Source organism: Bombus vancouverensis, chromosome 14 (assembly GCF_051014615.1).
Source record: "Bombus vancouverensis nearcticus chromosome 14, iyBomVanc1_principal, whole genome shotgun sequence".
Taxonomy (NCBI): Eukaryota; Metazoa; Arthropoda; class Insecta; order Hymenoptera; family Apidae; genus Bombus; species Bombus vancouverensis.
Genome location: NC_134924.1, coordinates 12,054,425 through 12,069,919, shown reverse-complemented (window position 1 = coordinate 12,069,919; position 15,495 = coordinate 12,054,425). Strand labels below are relative to the sequence as shown.

At 28.7% G+C, this 15,495-nt stretch overlaps 5 protein-coding genes across 6 annotated transcripts; 3 read left to right on the top strand and 2 right to left on the bottom strand.

Annotated features, from left to right (window-relative positions):
* Positions 1-100: 100 nt before the first annotated feature.
* Positions 101-8,455, bottom strand: LOC117156292 (GPI ethanolamine phosphate transferase 1). Its single transcript, XM_033333174.2, has 12 exons — positions 8,287-8,455; positions 8,048-8,130; positions 7,836-7,987; positions 3,416-3,433; positions 3,124-3,369; positions 2,814-3,034; positions 2,516-2,735; positions 2,131-2,416; positions 1,624-2,068; positions 1,222-1,558; positions 742-1,132; positions 101-659 (listed from the first exon to the last, which is right to left on the bottom strand). Exons 1-12 carry the CDS (start codon positions 8,453-8,455, stop codon positions 240-242), a joined length of 2,988 nt encoding a protein of 995 aa, XP_033189065.1. The 3' UTR covers positions 101-239.
* On the top strand, positions 4,330-8,130 carry LOC117156296 (optic atrophy 3 protein homolog). 2 transcript variants are annotated; one of them, XM_033333186.2, is made up of 3 exons: positions 4,330-4,682; positions 4,885-5,090; positions 5,243-8,130. In XM_033333186.2, exons 2-3 carry the CDS (start codon positions 4,949-4,951, stop codon positions 5,734-5,736), a joined length of 636 nt encoding a protein of 211 aa, XP_033189077.2. In that variant the 5' UTR covers positions 4,330-4,682; positions 4,885-4,948; the 3' UTR covers positions 5,737-8,130. The 2 variants fall into 2 exon arrangements, with proteins under 2 accessions (XP_033189077.2, XP_033189075.2); XM_033333184.2 differs by having other exon boundaries at positions 4,331-4,677.
* A 269-nt stretch (positions 8,456-8,724) lies between the features above and the next one.
* yata (N-terminal kinase-like protein yata) lies at positions 8,725-12,400 on the top strand. Its single transcript, XM_033333179.2, has 12 exons — positions 8,725-8,865; positions 8,987-9,133; positions 9,211-9,339; positions 9,430-9,641; positions 9,969-10,059; positions 10,142-10,624; positions 10,713-10,934; positions 11,007-11,259; positions 11,333-11,503; positions 11,584-11,852; positions 11,936-12,050; positions 12,128-12,400. Exons 1-12 carry the CDS (start codon positions 8,752-8,754, stop codon positions 12,277-12,279), a joined length of 2,358 nt encoding a protein of 785 aa, XP_033189070.1. The 5' UTR covers positions 8,725-8,751; the 3' UTR covers positions 12,280-12,400.
* Positions 9,663-13,987, bottom strand: Gnpnat (glucosamine 6-phosphate N-acetyltransferase). The gene is made up of 5 exons (XM_033333188.2): positions 13,714-13,987; positions 13,383-13,503; positions 13,242-13,304; positions 13,024-13,151; positions 9,663-12,951 (listed from the first exon to the last, which is right to left on the bottom strand). Exons 1-5 carry the CDS (start codon positions 13,726-13,728, stop codon positions 12,709-12,711), a joined length of 570 nt encoding a protein of 189 aa, XP_033189079.1. The 5' UTR covers positions 13,729-13,987; the 3' UTR covers positions 9,663-12,708.
* Positions 13,988-14,430: 443 nt separating this feature from the next.
* On the top strand, positions 14,431-15,456 carry roh (reduction of Rh1). The gene is made up of 3 exons (XM_033333192.2): positions 14,431-14,526; positions 15,056-15,220; positions 15,309-15,456. Exons 2-3 carry the CDS (start codon positions 15,058-15,060, stop codon positions 15,380-15,382), a joined length of 237 nt encoding a protein of 78 aa, XP_033189083.1. The 5' UTR covers positions 14,431-14,526; positions 15,056-15,057; the 3' UTR covers positions 15,383-15,456.
* Positions 15,457-15,495: the final 39 nt, after the last annotated feature.

Sequence of the window (15,495 nt, the reverse complement as noted above, 5' to 3'; positions counted from 1 at the left end):
TACATGATTTAGTATTATTGCTACTAAAGTACCCAATTTTACACAATTATATTTCAATTATCTTCTTACAGAATGAAATTTTTAAGTAGAAGATATTAGAAATATATTAATTTCTTTCAAAAGAAATATCTTTCAAAAGAAATATATCAATTTTCACTACATCAAATAAGAACAATTATATTTGCTTGATCACTTTATTATAAATAAATCGTTGATTTTATATACATATTTTATATTTTTTATACAATATGATCCTTTTTTAAATTAATATAAAATTTATGTTTATTTGGAGAGAACGTTATTAAAGGATATGAAAGATAATGCAATAACACTATAAGGCATGGAAGGAAAATTGCAATTGTGAATCTACTTATAGCACTACCAATATCTAACCAACTTCCTTGAGGAGTAACATAATACATGAGTGGTAAAGATAAGCAGTCTCCCAGTAAAAGCACTCCTAGAAAAATACTTGAAGATCCAAGTGTGTGACTTGTACATCCAATTAACATTAAAGGAATGCTTAGCTTTAAAAGTATTAACAGGAACATTGTAAAGGGAGAGAAAACTGTCACGAAATGACGAGTCCAAGACGGATCAAACGAACTGACACTCGCCATATTACCTGTTCCAAAGAAACACAGCAATGTATATAGCATCTATAATAAATTGTTCAGGATTGGTATTGAGAACAGTTTAATAATTCAATTTGAGTTTAAATCTTATATTAACAAAGGATACAAAGATTGCTGCTTTAAGCAACTCTTCTATTGTCAAAGGATTTTTAGTACTTTGATAAACTTGAATAGAAGACACATTAAATTGTGACCAACAGGATAGATGTAATGCAAGAATTATAAAAAAGAAAGGTTCGTAAGATGCAGATAATAAGACAAGTGGACAGAAAAGTCCCAACACGATTCCTTGCATTCTTTTTTTTAATTGCATAGGATAGGTAAAAATATATAATGGTGTCGTTGATAAAATCATCCATGATATCCAACTTCGGCCATCTATACATTCTAAGTATATTAGTCCTGTGACTATCAGTCGAAAAATTTCGACTGCTTTTCTATACCTTGAATGCATTTTTAATGCAACTATTAAAGTTACAACACATATACTAAGAATTCTGAAAACAATTTTAATTAAAGATTTAATTAATTAATTAAAAATATTTAATAAAAGAAACATTACGACTTAATGTCAATTTGAACTTACATGATGTAAACTCGAGGGTATGGTTCTACAACAGGTAATAGTGGAAAAATAGCTAGAGACAAAGCTGTCCAAAAAAATAGACTCTGAGAACTTTTTAACACTATCTTCTGAACAAGAGTAATAAATAACATTCCTATACTAAGAGCAAATCTATATGTTAAGCCAATGAACATTATTGTTAATAAAAAGATTATTCCTGTAATTATTGTCCAATAATATTTGCTTTTACAGACTTTTAATTTTACTGTGTATATAATTATACTTCGAGTAGCTAGCCAGAAAGAAATCATAGTTAAAAACGCATAACAGGGTAATCTCCAATTATTACAACCTGAAACTATTTTACTTAAAATTAGAACCAATAGTTTTTCAAATAATTATGTTATATATAAAATATCATACCTTTATGCATGATAAGTATCATAGTTACTAGAACTATAAATACACAATTTGTTATTAATAAAATAAAAGAATTAAGACGGGGCCGAATAACTCCAGTTATTTTAAAGAATAACAGTATTATCCACCCTAGCCATATTATAGACAAATATAATAAAAATCTTGTTCTTTGGTATTGTCGAAAATATAACAATGACTTTTTAGCTAGTTTAATTGTATTAACAATTTCTTTCAATTTCTCATTTAGATCTTCTGTTTCAGAATCTTTATCGAAAGTAGAAATTTTATTGTCTAATTCTATCTCTCGCCAATCAGCTAATCCATTATTTTCACAATTCATCTTATGATTTGCTTTTACTTGGTAAGTTAACTGTTTCAAATTATTTAACAGCGCATGATTTATGTATTTAAGATTATTAGTACTTAAATACTGCCATGGTAAAACACCCTGAAAAATTACATAAATAGCAAAAAGAATAACAAGTAATAAAATTTATATTATTATTATACTTCGTTGTTAATCGGAATTGGAGCACCAATCAAAGACGAAATCAGTGGTGTGATATCAACTTGTTCTACGTTTTGACGAAAATTAAATGCATTAATTCCTGCACCCCAAACAATTAATGGTGTTTCTGTTTCATCTGTAGAGCCACTTCCATGTGATCCCCAGTCAGTCATTCCATGATCAGATGTGAAAATATATGCAGTACTATTATCTCCAAAAAAATTTTCTGTCATTTGTACAACCTCTTCTATTTTCCAATCAACATAATTCATGTTATCAACATATTTTCTACATTCAAATGTAATTTAGAGCTAATGAAATTATAATCTTATTAAAAATATCATTCTGCTTTTGTATAAAAAATGTAAGTTAGCAAGTTTTGTATACCTAGAATGAGGTTTTGCTGTATGTCCTGTGGTATCACAGCCAAGAAGATGAAGGAATATGACAACGCGTTCAGCATTTTTAACTTTGTGGGCATCTTCTCTAAGCCAATCAATGTATTTGTCAAACACCCAAGAGTCTAAACGCCAAATTTGACCATGCATTATATCAAAATTTTGCCATTCAGGAGGATAACTATCGCCATGTACATTTTCTCCTGCACCTAATTTCACAAAAGATCAATCTGATTCTTTTAACATACATCATATTCTATTTCAAATATTTATGTATGTTGTGATACCCTTTGTGAACATAGGTATAATGTCAGGACTCCCCCATGCCCATGAGAGATAACTCTGATTAAAAACAGAATCAAAGTCAACAGGATTTTCTTTCCATCCTTTAAATATAGCACTAGGATCTTCATATAATCCTGCACAAATTGCAACAATGCCTGGTCTAGATTCTGTTGGCATTCTTGTATGAGATATACCCCAAGCACCTATATCTGTCATTATGTGTCTATGAACAAAATTACATTATTGCATGTATATATGCATATAATTTGTAATTTAGAATAAACCTTTATCTAAGAAATAATTTTTAATTACTTGAGAAATTTTGGTGGTGCTTCAATGAAGGTTCTGAATCTTAAACCATCTGCTACAAATAAGACCAATCTTTTCGCTGGTGCATTTCTTAAAATTGGTACATTTGGTAGTTCTTGAATAATGGGAGAATGAAAGTTTACATCAAGTACACCCCATAATAATATTAAATGTATTGCCAGACCCCATATTATAAATGAATAATTGTTATTAACTATATTGAACTTTTTATTATACATCTTTTCAATCAATAATTACGACTTCAATAAAAATAAGTTTTTCAAGTGTTCACTTCTTTCGAAAATCACTTAACCTATAAAATCAGCGATTTTAAACGTATAATTTTAATTATATAATTAATATTGACTTCCTATTACTTCATCCACTTTACTATTAACGATATTTTATATTATCTTTATAATTTTCTATTCTTTTTAATTCCAAACTTCTGAATGTAATGATAATTGTGAAATTATCACATAACCACACTTAACAGAAAAATTCTATGCATGAAGTTGATTTCATAGATAAATATCTGTATTTGATATTACAACATGTTTAACTTTTCGCTCAATACAAATACTCATAAACAAAAAATTATGAATAACATTGAAGATGATGTATTGAACGGTTTTTTTAACCTTTAAATATTACTAAAAAATGATTCACGTACACATGCATATAGCATACTTTTGTCACCAACAATGTACAGTATAGACGTGATATTCAATGCTTTTTCGTGTCTCATGTTTTGAAGGTCACCTGATCCCCATATCATTTCTGTGTCGCATGCGAGGTTATCAATTCAGTATAATAGTGGTTTGAATTAAAACAAAATTTTCCTATGAAATTAAAATAAGGTCAAAAAGGAAATGAGAGTGTTTAAGCTTATAGACCTGGTCGCTCCTAGGCTAGTGCTGCACTATGCGGTCAAGCGCTGAGGTCAAGTAAAGTTAGCATATACAAGAACCTATAAAATTAGGGATCTGCCCTGTTTGATTGCTCATGTAGAGACTATACTAATGATTATTACTAATAATAAATATATGACGAAAGTAAAAAATTAAGCGTAAATAAATGTAGAAAAAAAACTCTAGACAAAGCAATATCATATGTATAATATATATATATATACTCTAGATGTTTTTATAGCGAACATTAGAAAAAACGGAATTATTACTTTATTGTGTAAGGAAATACTAAAAGCGAATTCAAAATAGTCACATTTACAACACGTTCTGTAGATTCGGAAATGCCGAACTCGCGTGTTTATTAGTTATATCGATAAAACAGCAAGATGTCGATAACGCGACGTTACATATGTCACATTTATTTGTACCTCGTCGGTGATATAATCATTCACGAGTTATCTATGATAATTCCTATGTTTCCGTAGGAAATCTCAAAGGGTATAAAAAATACTCTAATTTTTTGGCAGATCAATATTTCATAACGTGAGATACAAAGTTCCATTTAATGTCACGTCTATTCTGTCTTTAGTTAATGCTATCGTGACACCACTATGGCTGTCTGCTATACTCTGAAATAATTTCAGAGGTGAGGTAATCATTTTGAATACAATGTGAGATTCATCTCACTTGCCATGACATCGTGACATTATTATATATTACGTTCTCTTTATTTATTCAACTAATATGTATATAACATATAATAATTACGATAAATATATTTATTGGAAAATCGTCTATATTTGTGACACGTTTTAAGCATGTTTCAATGTTTATTCATATATATGATTTCTAGGTTTTAATTAAATACAAACTGTGATTTTCTAATTGAAGTTGTACGAATAAAAAAGGTTGCAAAAATGGTAGTGGGTGTTTTTCCAGCTCTCAAATTGGGGGTTTTATTTGTTAAACAAATTAGTAAGCCCCTGGCCAAGTTTCTTGTTAATCAAGCAAAAAATCATCCTGTGTTTAGGACATATTTTATTATACCACCTGCACAATGTAAGTACAATAAATCTTTTTAAATAAAAGTACTTAAAAAATTATATGATTTGACTGTGATGTAATTAATATTGATATCATCATTAATAGTAACTATAGATACCTATTATAACCACATAATTATGTTTCATATTTTTATAATTTAATTACAGTTTACCATTGGGCAGAGGTAAAAGCTAAAATGTATATAATGAATCTTGGTAAGCCTACAAAAGTTGCAAAGTTGAATGAAACTATGGCTATAGAATTAGGAGCTAATTTGATGGGTGAGGTTATTATTTTTAGTGTTGCTGGTGGTTGTTTAATATTAGAATACAATCGCCAAGTAGCAAAAGAAGCAAGAAAAGAGGAAGCACGGCTTCAACAATTACAAACATTTATGGATGAGATTAGAAATTTGAATCAAGTGACATCTCAACAAGAAAGTCAGATTCAATATTTGCATGAAGCTATTCAGGAATTAGCAAAGCATACAAAGTATGAAGTGATTGCAAAGCCAAGAGTAAAGGAAACAAATTTACAAATGCAACAATTAAATGTTGATGAAAGCCAAAATGGTGTGAAATCAAAAAATGAGAAACCATCAATAATTGAACGTGCTATATTATATTATGAAAATAATGTAAAACCAGAAAAATTCAGTTAACTGAAATTTTACTTTAAATTTCATTAATGATTATGATAGAATAGGCACAACATAAATAATATTAAATGAAACAAATGAATTCATAATATTATAGTGTATATAAAAAATATTTCCCACAATATATACTTGACTTTATATATAATTAAAATCACATACAACACAATTCTATATTGGTATTTTGTACATCATTATGGAGAATATTCAGTATTTTCTATTTATGCTTATACATATAATTAATTCATAATTTATTATTTTCTTTATCAGCAATAATTTTCAAAAACACATACAGTTTCAGAAAAACAAAAGTAGTTTACATCTATAAAAGTGTTTCAAGTTTCACTATTTTAAATAGTGAGGTAATTAATCTATTTACATTCAATTAAATTGTATTATATGAAAAATAGAATAATAATAACAATGATAAAAACGAAATACATCTTAGCATATATATTTGTTAATTGTTCATAAAAATTGATTCATTTATTACTTTATGCTTATCCCTTCTTTCAACATTTTCTGTAATGTGTGAATTCTTGTCTCCAAATTTTCAAACTCGATTTCTATGGTAAAAAATTTTGGGGTTGATTATACAGTATGTCCTGTTTAACTGGAAACATGCGAATAATGCGAAAAAATGTGTAACATAAAAGATGATCTTGAAAAGTAAAGGTGATACTAAAATATTTAAATGGATATCTCCATTTTACATTACATACTCTGGTAGCTGACATTCAGATGTTTTCAAAATACTACAAACTCTTATCTTTTGCACCAACCACTATTGACATATCAACTTTAAAATTCGAAATTTTAAAATTTGTCCTGCAGGCATTGGAGTTGCCTGATATATACCACGGGGATATTTAAAGATATTTTTCATAATGCTACTATTAGTATGGCATTGCCAAAACACAAGGCCGCAGTTTTTTTAATGATTCCAAAGCAGTCAACTGAGAACAGTCACACTTGGATAATTCCCTGTATTGCTCTGTCGAATTTGAAAATTTATATCTCGTTAGCGGATGGTACAAAAGATACAAGTTCGTAGTGTTTTAAAAACGTCTGAATGTTATCTACAAGAACATGTTACAAAAAATGGAGGCGTCTACTTAAAAATGTTAATGTCACCTTTACAGGATGTTTCAAGGTTATCGTGAGGTCAAATAAGTAACAAAAAGCACAGTGTGTTCCCTTTGATACAACTTTCATCTGAAATATTTGTTCATATTTTTCCAGATATCCGAACATTTCCAGTTAAACAGGACATACCGTATATGAACTTTATAATTAAGCACAGATAAAATACTAACTTGAATTCTTTGTTTTATTATTATATACTTTCGAATTTCGGCAAGGAGATCGTTGAATTCTAATCGATTCTAATGAACTCCCTGTAGTTATCAATTAAATTATATTAATATATTATATATTAATAATCATTTTAGGAAAATTATACAAATGAAATTTTTGACATTAACTGATAGCTTTGATTTACACCTGGTGATAAACTAGAAGTTTTATTACGACTTGAAATCGAAGAAGATCGACTTCTGCTTCGTCTAAGCGTAGAAGATGTACGGTTATGACATTTTAATGCTGGACTACCATCTCCTGGTTTTCTATTAGCAGATGCAGTAAGTTGCTGTACTTTCAATAACAAAGCTGCATTTTCGGCTTTAAGTTTTTGAATTTGCATTTGAAAGGACGCACGTTCCTTAACAACATTATTTTCTAACGATTTAATTGATTCCAATAAATGTTTTAAACCTTTTCCTGAATAGTAAAATATACTTAGAACTTTTATCTACAAAACATCCAAGTATTTATTTCTACCTCCATTTTTAAGCCTATGATTTTCTTGTATAAGCTTTTGATTCGCAATTGTCAGTTGTTCAACACGTTTCTGAAAATCTCTATTTATTCGTGTAGATTGCAATCTTTCAAGTTCAGTTTGTAATTTCCTAATGGTAGCTTGTAATATCATAGGATTGGGTAAACCGCAATATTCCAAAGATAATGGATAATGGATTCTTAACAGAGTGAAGGCATATGTTTAATGAGTTTTAATTAAATGTAGTAAATTTACAAAATATACTTACCTATCAAATTCTACCGTGTACGTTAATATAAGATATCGACGATTATTTGTCGTATTATTCAAATTTGAACACGAACTGCGTTCAAGTTTACGGGCACGTAACAATTGTAAATCTTCGAATGTCAGCAGATCCAGAGTAATGGATTCGCTTGTCTGTAATTGAATTCCTTCTATTTTATTTAATTAATTGGATAATTTAAATACAAATGTTACTTTTAACAATCCAGATTGGAGCATAGCCACAAATACATCAAAATGTTTGTAATTTCCCGTTTTCTGCGTCAAATTTTCAATGTCTTAAAAATTGAGAAACACATAATTAGAAATAAAAAGCAAATCAAGTAATTGCATGAATATTAAAGTTCTAGTACATACAAAAAGAGATTCGAGATTTCTTAATATAACCTTAAAATAACATATTACATAAAATAAAAAAATGATAAAGAACAAACATGCAGCATCGTAAAAAGACTGCCAATTCTCGGCGGTATATTTATCGGTAATAGTAAGCTCCAAATTACGCTGACATCTCTTAAAAGCAGTAACTTTGATCTTTACAATGTATTCTTTGCCACTTTTAAAAGTATAACTTGTCACCAGAGATGGACCAACTTTGTTCATACTTAGCGACAGACATTAACGTATCATCGGATATCTGACATAAAAAGTTGTCGAATAAACTGGCAAAAATAGTTGTATTGAAATATAAAAAAAAAAAAATTGTATCAGTGGACCGTGTTGAAATTTTACACTGATTTATACGCGAGAAATATGAGTTCAATATTAAGTACGTAATCGTCGCGAAGTAGCAGCGCGGTTGAAGATATAGTTGATGCGTAGCTGTCAGTGTGATGATAAGGTTCTGAGTCAAAGAATGAATTTGATTTATATCAGAGTTAAATAATTGAATCAAAAATATGTGGTCCTTCTTTTCAAGAGACCCCACCAAAGATTTTTCATATGAGATCGGTGAACCGGTTTCTAGTTTAGATGATAAGAGCATCTGGACACTGCATAGGGCTAAGAAAAAGGTACCATAACCTGATGCGGTAAAAATTCTTAGAAAATATTTCTCATTTTTAGGTATTCACTCAAATTTTATATTGTGTGTTTGAAAATTGTATTCTTATTATCCGAAATATCTTTTTGCAGGGTTCTACAGGAGGTGAAGATGTTTCAGTGTTCGTATTTGAATGTAAGACAGGCAATGAACATCTTTTGAATATAGCTCGTTCAGCGGTTAAAAGATTAAAAACACTTAGACATCCAAGTATACTTGCATATCTTGATAGTTTTGAGGTATAAAGATTTTATATTATAAAACATTGCATCAGTAATATGAATATACAATAATATAATTTGTCTTATAATTTCAGACTAATAAAGTAATTTATTTAGCAACTGAACGTGTAGAAACTTTATATAGTCGACTGATAAGGAAATCTGATGGTGATGATGAATCTAAAAGGGAACTATATTTTTCTTGGGGAATATTCCAAATTACTGTGCGTATAAAAAGTAAATATAATAATGTGTCATTTCACAATATATCATTACATATATATATATACATATGTATATATATATGTTAATAGAGAGCACTGAATTTTCTAAATAATGATGGTAACCTACGACACAACAATGTTAACTTATGGACTGTATTTGTTAATGAGGAAAGTGGAGAATGGAAACTTGGTGGAGTTGAATATATGACAGCAGTAGATACTGTTTACAGCGTATTACCATCAACATTCCAAGTATATTATCCTCTTGATATTAAGGAAAATGTAAAGCCAGCCACCAAATGGTAAAAAAGATTTATGAACAATTCAAACAAATTCATATTTCTATTTAATAATCATTACTGCTTAAAATTTACATTATTCTTATTACATATATACACACACATATTACAAAATTATATTTTAATGTAAAAAAATAATCCAATCGTATTTTTGTTATAGCTACAACTTATTTAATATGTAAAACTTTAACAAAATAATTGTCTTATTTGGTAAATAATAGAAAATAGTTATCTTATTCCTAAAGTTACACTACAATACTAGCTTTTCTATATGTAAACATTTAGGTTTATTGTTAACGCTAAGAAACTGATGAATAAATAAAAAAACAGCTCAGTTGACATGTGGGGACTTGGATGCCTGATCTGGGAAACATATAATGGTCCACTAACTTCAAATTCGCAACTTAAAGTCACTGATAAAGTATGTTTTCTGTATATATACAGAATGAATATTTATTTTGAAATTGAATTTGATATCTCTTAAATATCTATTTCTATTTTAGATTCCAAAACAATTGCAACTGATATATAGAGAATTGATCAGTAGCAATGAAGAAGGAAGACCGAATCCTGCAGATGTGATAGCACGTTGCCGCAGTAATGGTGGATTTTTTAAAAATGATCTAGTAGATGCGCTTTTATTCCTTGAGGAAATTCAAATGAAAGAAAGGGGAGAAAAGGGGCGATTTTTCTCACAACTTGCTGGTCAGTTGGAATCATTTCCGGATGGCGTTGGCAGGTATAAAATTTTACCACAATTATTGGCTGCCTTTGAATTTGGTGATGCTGGAAGTGCAGTATTACCTCCTCTATTACAACTTGGTTGCCAACTACCCGACGTCGAATATCAACGAAGAGTTGTACCATGTGTTGTCAAATTATTTGCATCCAATGATAGGGCAACAAGATTAAGATTATTGCAACAGCTAGATCGATTTGTTGATCATTTACAACCAGCAACAGTTAATGAAGCTATCTTTCCACAGGTAATTATAAATACTAATTGCTTTTTATTATGCAAAAATACAATTATACAAAAATTCAAGATGCTTTGATGTTATTTATTAATTACAGGTAGCCAAAGGGTTTTTAGATACAAATGCTGCAATCAGGGAACAAACAATAAAATCTGTTGTACATTTAGCACCAAAATTAGATTATAACAATCTTAATGTGGAAACATTAAGGTATTTTGCTAAACTTCAGTCGAAAGATGAACATGGCGGCATACGTACTAATACTACAGTCTGTTTAGGAAAAATTGCTCAACATCTTCATCCTCAAATTAGGCAAAAAGTAATTTCAATTTAGACATAAAAGTTATAAAGTGATATCTAATAGTGATTACAAATAACAACGTTATCGTAGGTGTTAATTGGAGCATTTATTCGAGGTACACGAGATTCCTTTCCACCGGCTAGAGCGGCGAGTATTTTAGCATTAGCTGCAACGCAGCAATACTTTTTACTACAGGAAGTTGCAAATCGTATTTTACCAGCTCTGTGCCCACTCACTACAGATGTGGATAAGGGAGTAAGAGATAACGCATTCCGAACTATTCGTGGATTTCTATCAAAACTAGAAAGAGTATCGGAAAATCCAGGATTACGTGAATCTATGGGTACTAAAACGATCACAGAGATTTTATTTATAAATGATCAACATAATTGATAATGTAAACGATATGATTTCAGAGGCTGATGTAAATACAGCTACACCAAGTCTTAGCAATGCAGCCGCAACATGGGCTGGCTGGGCTGTAACAGCAGTTACTGCCAAATTTTATCGCAGTCAATCGGATACACCTAAATCATCAAATCCGCATAACATATCTAGAATTTTACTAAACAAACCCGCCTCGTTAGGTATCTAATTTATATATATGTATATATTTTATTATACTACTATGAAACACTGTTTACATAAATATATGATAAAATTACAGAGCAAGCTAGCAGTTCGCAAAGTAGTGCTAGTACAACTGCCACGACAAGTAGTGCTACAAGTATGACGTCATTAGACCATGATCATGAACATGATTTACAGAATGCTACAAACGCAAATTCAGATTGTGATTGGGACTGGGATGCTGATAATTGGGGTGATATGGAAGAAGGACCTTCTAGTACATCAGGACATGGACTAAGTAATATTTCACCATCTTGTCATTCTCCTAAACCTAATGATCAGTGGACAAGCCTTGAAGAAGAACCAGTTTGTATTATTCGAAATTAAAGATATTAATATATTAGCATACCACATAAAATAAAAGAAGGGAAATCAAATATTTCGTTTAGGAGGAAGAAGCAGCACAGGATGTAGAAGATAAGAATGATTCTTCTGAGGTAGGTTGGGAGGATTCAGAATTTCAGCCTCTGGAAGATTTTCAACCATTAGAACATACACAATCAGGTATGTCTATATTTTTATAACTGTCACATTGATATAAACATTTAACTAATAATTTGAAATTAATTATTTTGCATAAGAAAATGCTGAAAGTACTAATACAATTAATGGAAACACTAAATTAGAAGAAGCAAGAAGAAAGCGTGAGGAGCGTAAATTAGCAAGACAAAGACAAATGGAAGCAAAGAGAGCGATAAAATTACGAAATAATGTCGCTGCTAAAAAACTCTAATTTAAATACCATAATTTAATGATTGCGTTCATGTATTTAACAAAAACAAGAATTAAAAAATGATGAAAGCGAAAAAAGTATTTTTTCTATTAATAACTAGTTGATATTTGTTAAAAATTAATTTTGAATTGTTTTTCTAACATTGTTTATTGCATTATTATATATTCTTATAAAGTATTATACATATGTCCAGTAAAATATAATTACAAATCAATACTTTTTTAACCTGTACATCCCATGTTATATTTATTAATTCATATTGAAATAATTTATTGACTATAAAATTTGTAAAAAGAGTAATAATTGTTTTTCAAATATTGAAAATGAAGCAATAAGAATCCCTGTTTAAAATCGAGGTATGCTGAAATTATGTAATGATTTAAACTATAAATTTTTTATAACAACTTTTAAGTATTGTTTTTTCTATTGTCATAAATGAGATTGTTCTGTATTGTTTTCAGTTGGAAATCTCATATTAAGATAATTGGCATTGCTAGGCTCGCGTTTAAAGCCTAAACTTTCATAGAATGGTATAAGATGATCTTTACAATCCAATGATAATTTATAGCATCGTAAATAGCGTGACAATTGTAATATAATTTTGATTACCAACTTTCCTAGATGCTTACCACGGTATTTGCTATTTACTACCACATCTTCTAAACGTCCTCTCTGTAACAAATTTCTCTTTCTTGTGGGAAAATCTTTATTTTATAAGAAATATCAAGAGAGTAAAAAACATACCACTGCACAATTGTGAATAAACTTTTGTTCTACAACTAATGTTGCAGTTGCAACTACTTTTTCAGTGTTTATATCTTCTATTACAATGATGTAATAGCTACCAGTATTTTTCATCATATGAAAACGATCTGTGTATTAGGAAATAAGATTAAACAGATTTTTATTACTATATCTCCTATACTCAACTTTATACAAAAGTTAACTTAAAAAAGACTTACTAAGAAATTGTTCTCTATTGATATTTCCGACTTCAGTTAATTGAGCCAAGAGCTGAAGAAAACCTTTCAAATAAATATCACAATGTTAACAAATAAACTACATTATTAGTGATAATAACTGTTTTATAATCTTTCTTTTACCTCTATCATAATCTTCTGATTTTAAAGGCCTAATTAATAAACCATCGATGTGTGACAAGGACAATCGATCCAATACACTCGAATTAAATAATTCGATCTCTGTATCTTCAAGACATCTTTCCTGTTAATATTCAATAAACCAAAAATTAATTAGTAATTAACATATTGCTTAAAAGATTAACGTAGTAACAACATTATGAATTCAGAGAAATCTTATACTTAGTAACATATTGTTTTTATCAAATCAAAATTATTTTTAAACTACACACAGACAACAAATGAAGTTCTTTAAATCCAAAAGTTAAGCTTAAAAATGAGAAGCATTTACAACCTCTATAGAACTCATGGCAAGTACACGCACAATTTCAGATTTATTATTATTCAATCGTGTTTGGGATAGATTCTCTTATCTTCCGCGCTCGTTCAGATTATACATATGGAGACCTTCACTAATATTTTAATTGATCTTATTGTAACATAAGGTGTCACTTTCACGCAACTACCTTCAAATGCCTTTATATTCTTATAATTTATTTCAAGGATTAACTTGATAAGTCCGCATTAAAAATCTACTTTCATTTATGATTGTATAGACTGTATCATGATAAGACAGATTTACGTGTTGATAAAATGAATTGTAATCTTATTAAAAACCATATTTTATTTACACATGTTATATATAATATTCAAATTATTTTTTATTTTCATTAATACCAGCTGTTTAATATTCATATATGTGACTACTTATTAATATATAAGTTATTGATAAAATTAATATTTAAACAGAACTTTATATAGAAATTTATATGATTCATTCATTAACGAGAAATAAAATATGTTCAGTGATTAACTTTTATTTTGTAGTTTATTTCAAAAATTAAAAAAATAAAAAATTAAAGTGGATTATTGGTTACTATTAATTACTAATGTTTTAGCAGATCTTTTTAGTTTTTTTCTTTAAATATGTCTGATTCTTAACCAATAAAATTTTAAATCTTGGACTACAATGGTAGATAATTGTGATTCGATACTTTTCGATATATTTTAGTAGGATGCTGGTTATATAATATTGTTCTATGGCTGTAACAATCATAGTTGATCCGTTTCGTCAGTTTGCTAAGATTGTGTTCTAAATTGATAAAAGGTAAATAATATTTTATATTTCATTTTGGTATTAAACATTCGGTAAATAAATGATTTTATGTAAATGTTAAAAAATATAAAAATCATATTAAAGCTATATGTAAAATATTAATATGCAAAAGTAACTCATTATTCGCGCTGTAAATGTAATTTTCGTACTATCGAACTTTAATTTTGTAATTATATTTGCAATCTCCGTAATAGAACAAATTATACAAATATAGAATTACACATATATTTGTCAGATACGTTCCATTCAGTTATAATCCAGTGAATCAGTTTTTATTAATCAAATTTCAAGTACGATACATAATATATATTTTCAGGATTCTTAAAAAATAAAAAAAATATTCTTTTTCATTATATAAAATATTATTATAAGCATAAAGTGTATTAATTATTACTTTATAAACTACAAACCATATGCTTTCTCTTATGGAATATTATTTTTTAATCATTTAAACATAGACACAAATAACAAACAATAAAAATTAATATCAAAATGAATATTAATAACAAACTATTTTTAGCCATGTCTGGAACACAAATGAAGTACCCATATTCACTGGCTGCAAAAATTAGACGATTTCCATTTCATCATTACATGTTTGTAGCAAAGAATGGTTGGGTACTTAGATATTGGGCAATTAGTACAATACTTTGTTTACCTCTGTTCTATAAATTCCATAAAATGAGTAAGTACAATACTTTGGAAAATCTATTTAATGTTATTTTAGTGTTTATATACGTAAGGATTAATCATTTCTTCTTGTTGTATTGCAGGTCATGCTCCAGAAAATGTGAAAAAATGGGAAGAGCTCCACAAAGAGCAATTTTCTGGGAAAATGCATCATTAAATTATAAATTAAGAACATTGTAGTATGATATGAAAGAGAAATATATACGAATACTTTCAAATTGTATATAAAAATTCTATTTAACTAGCTTCTGATTTATTATATAGTTTATT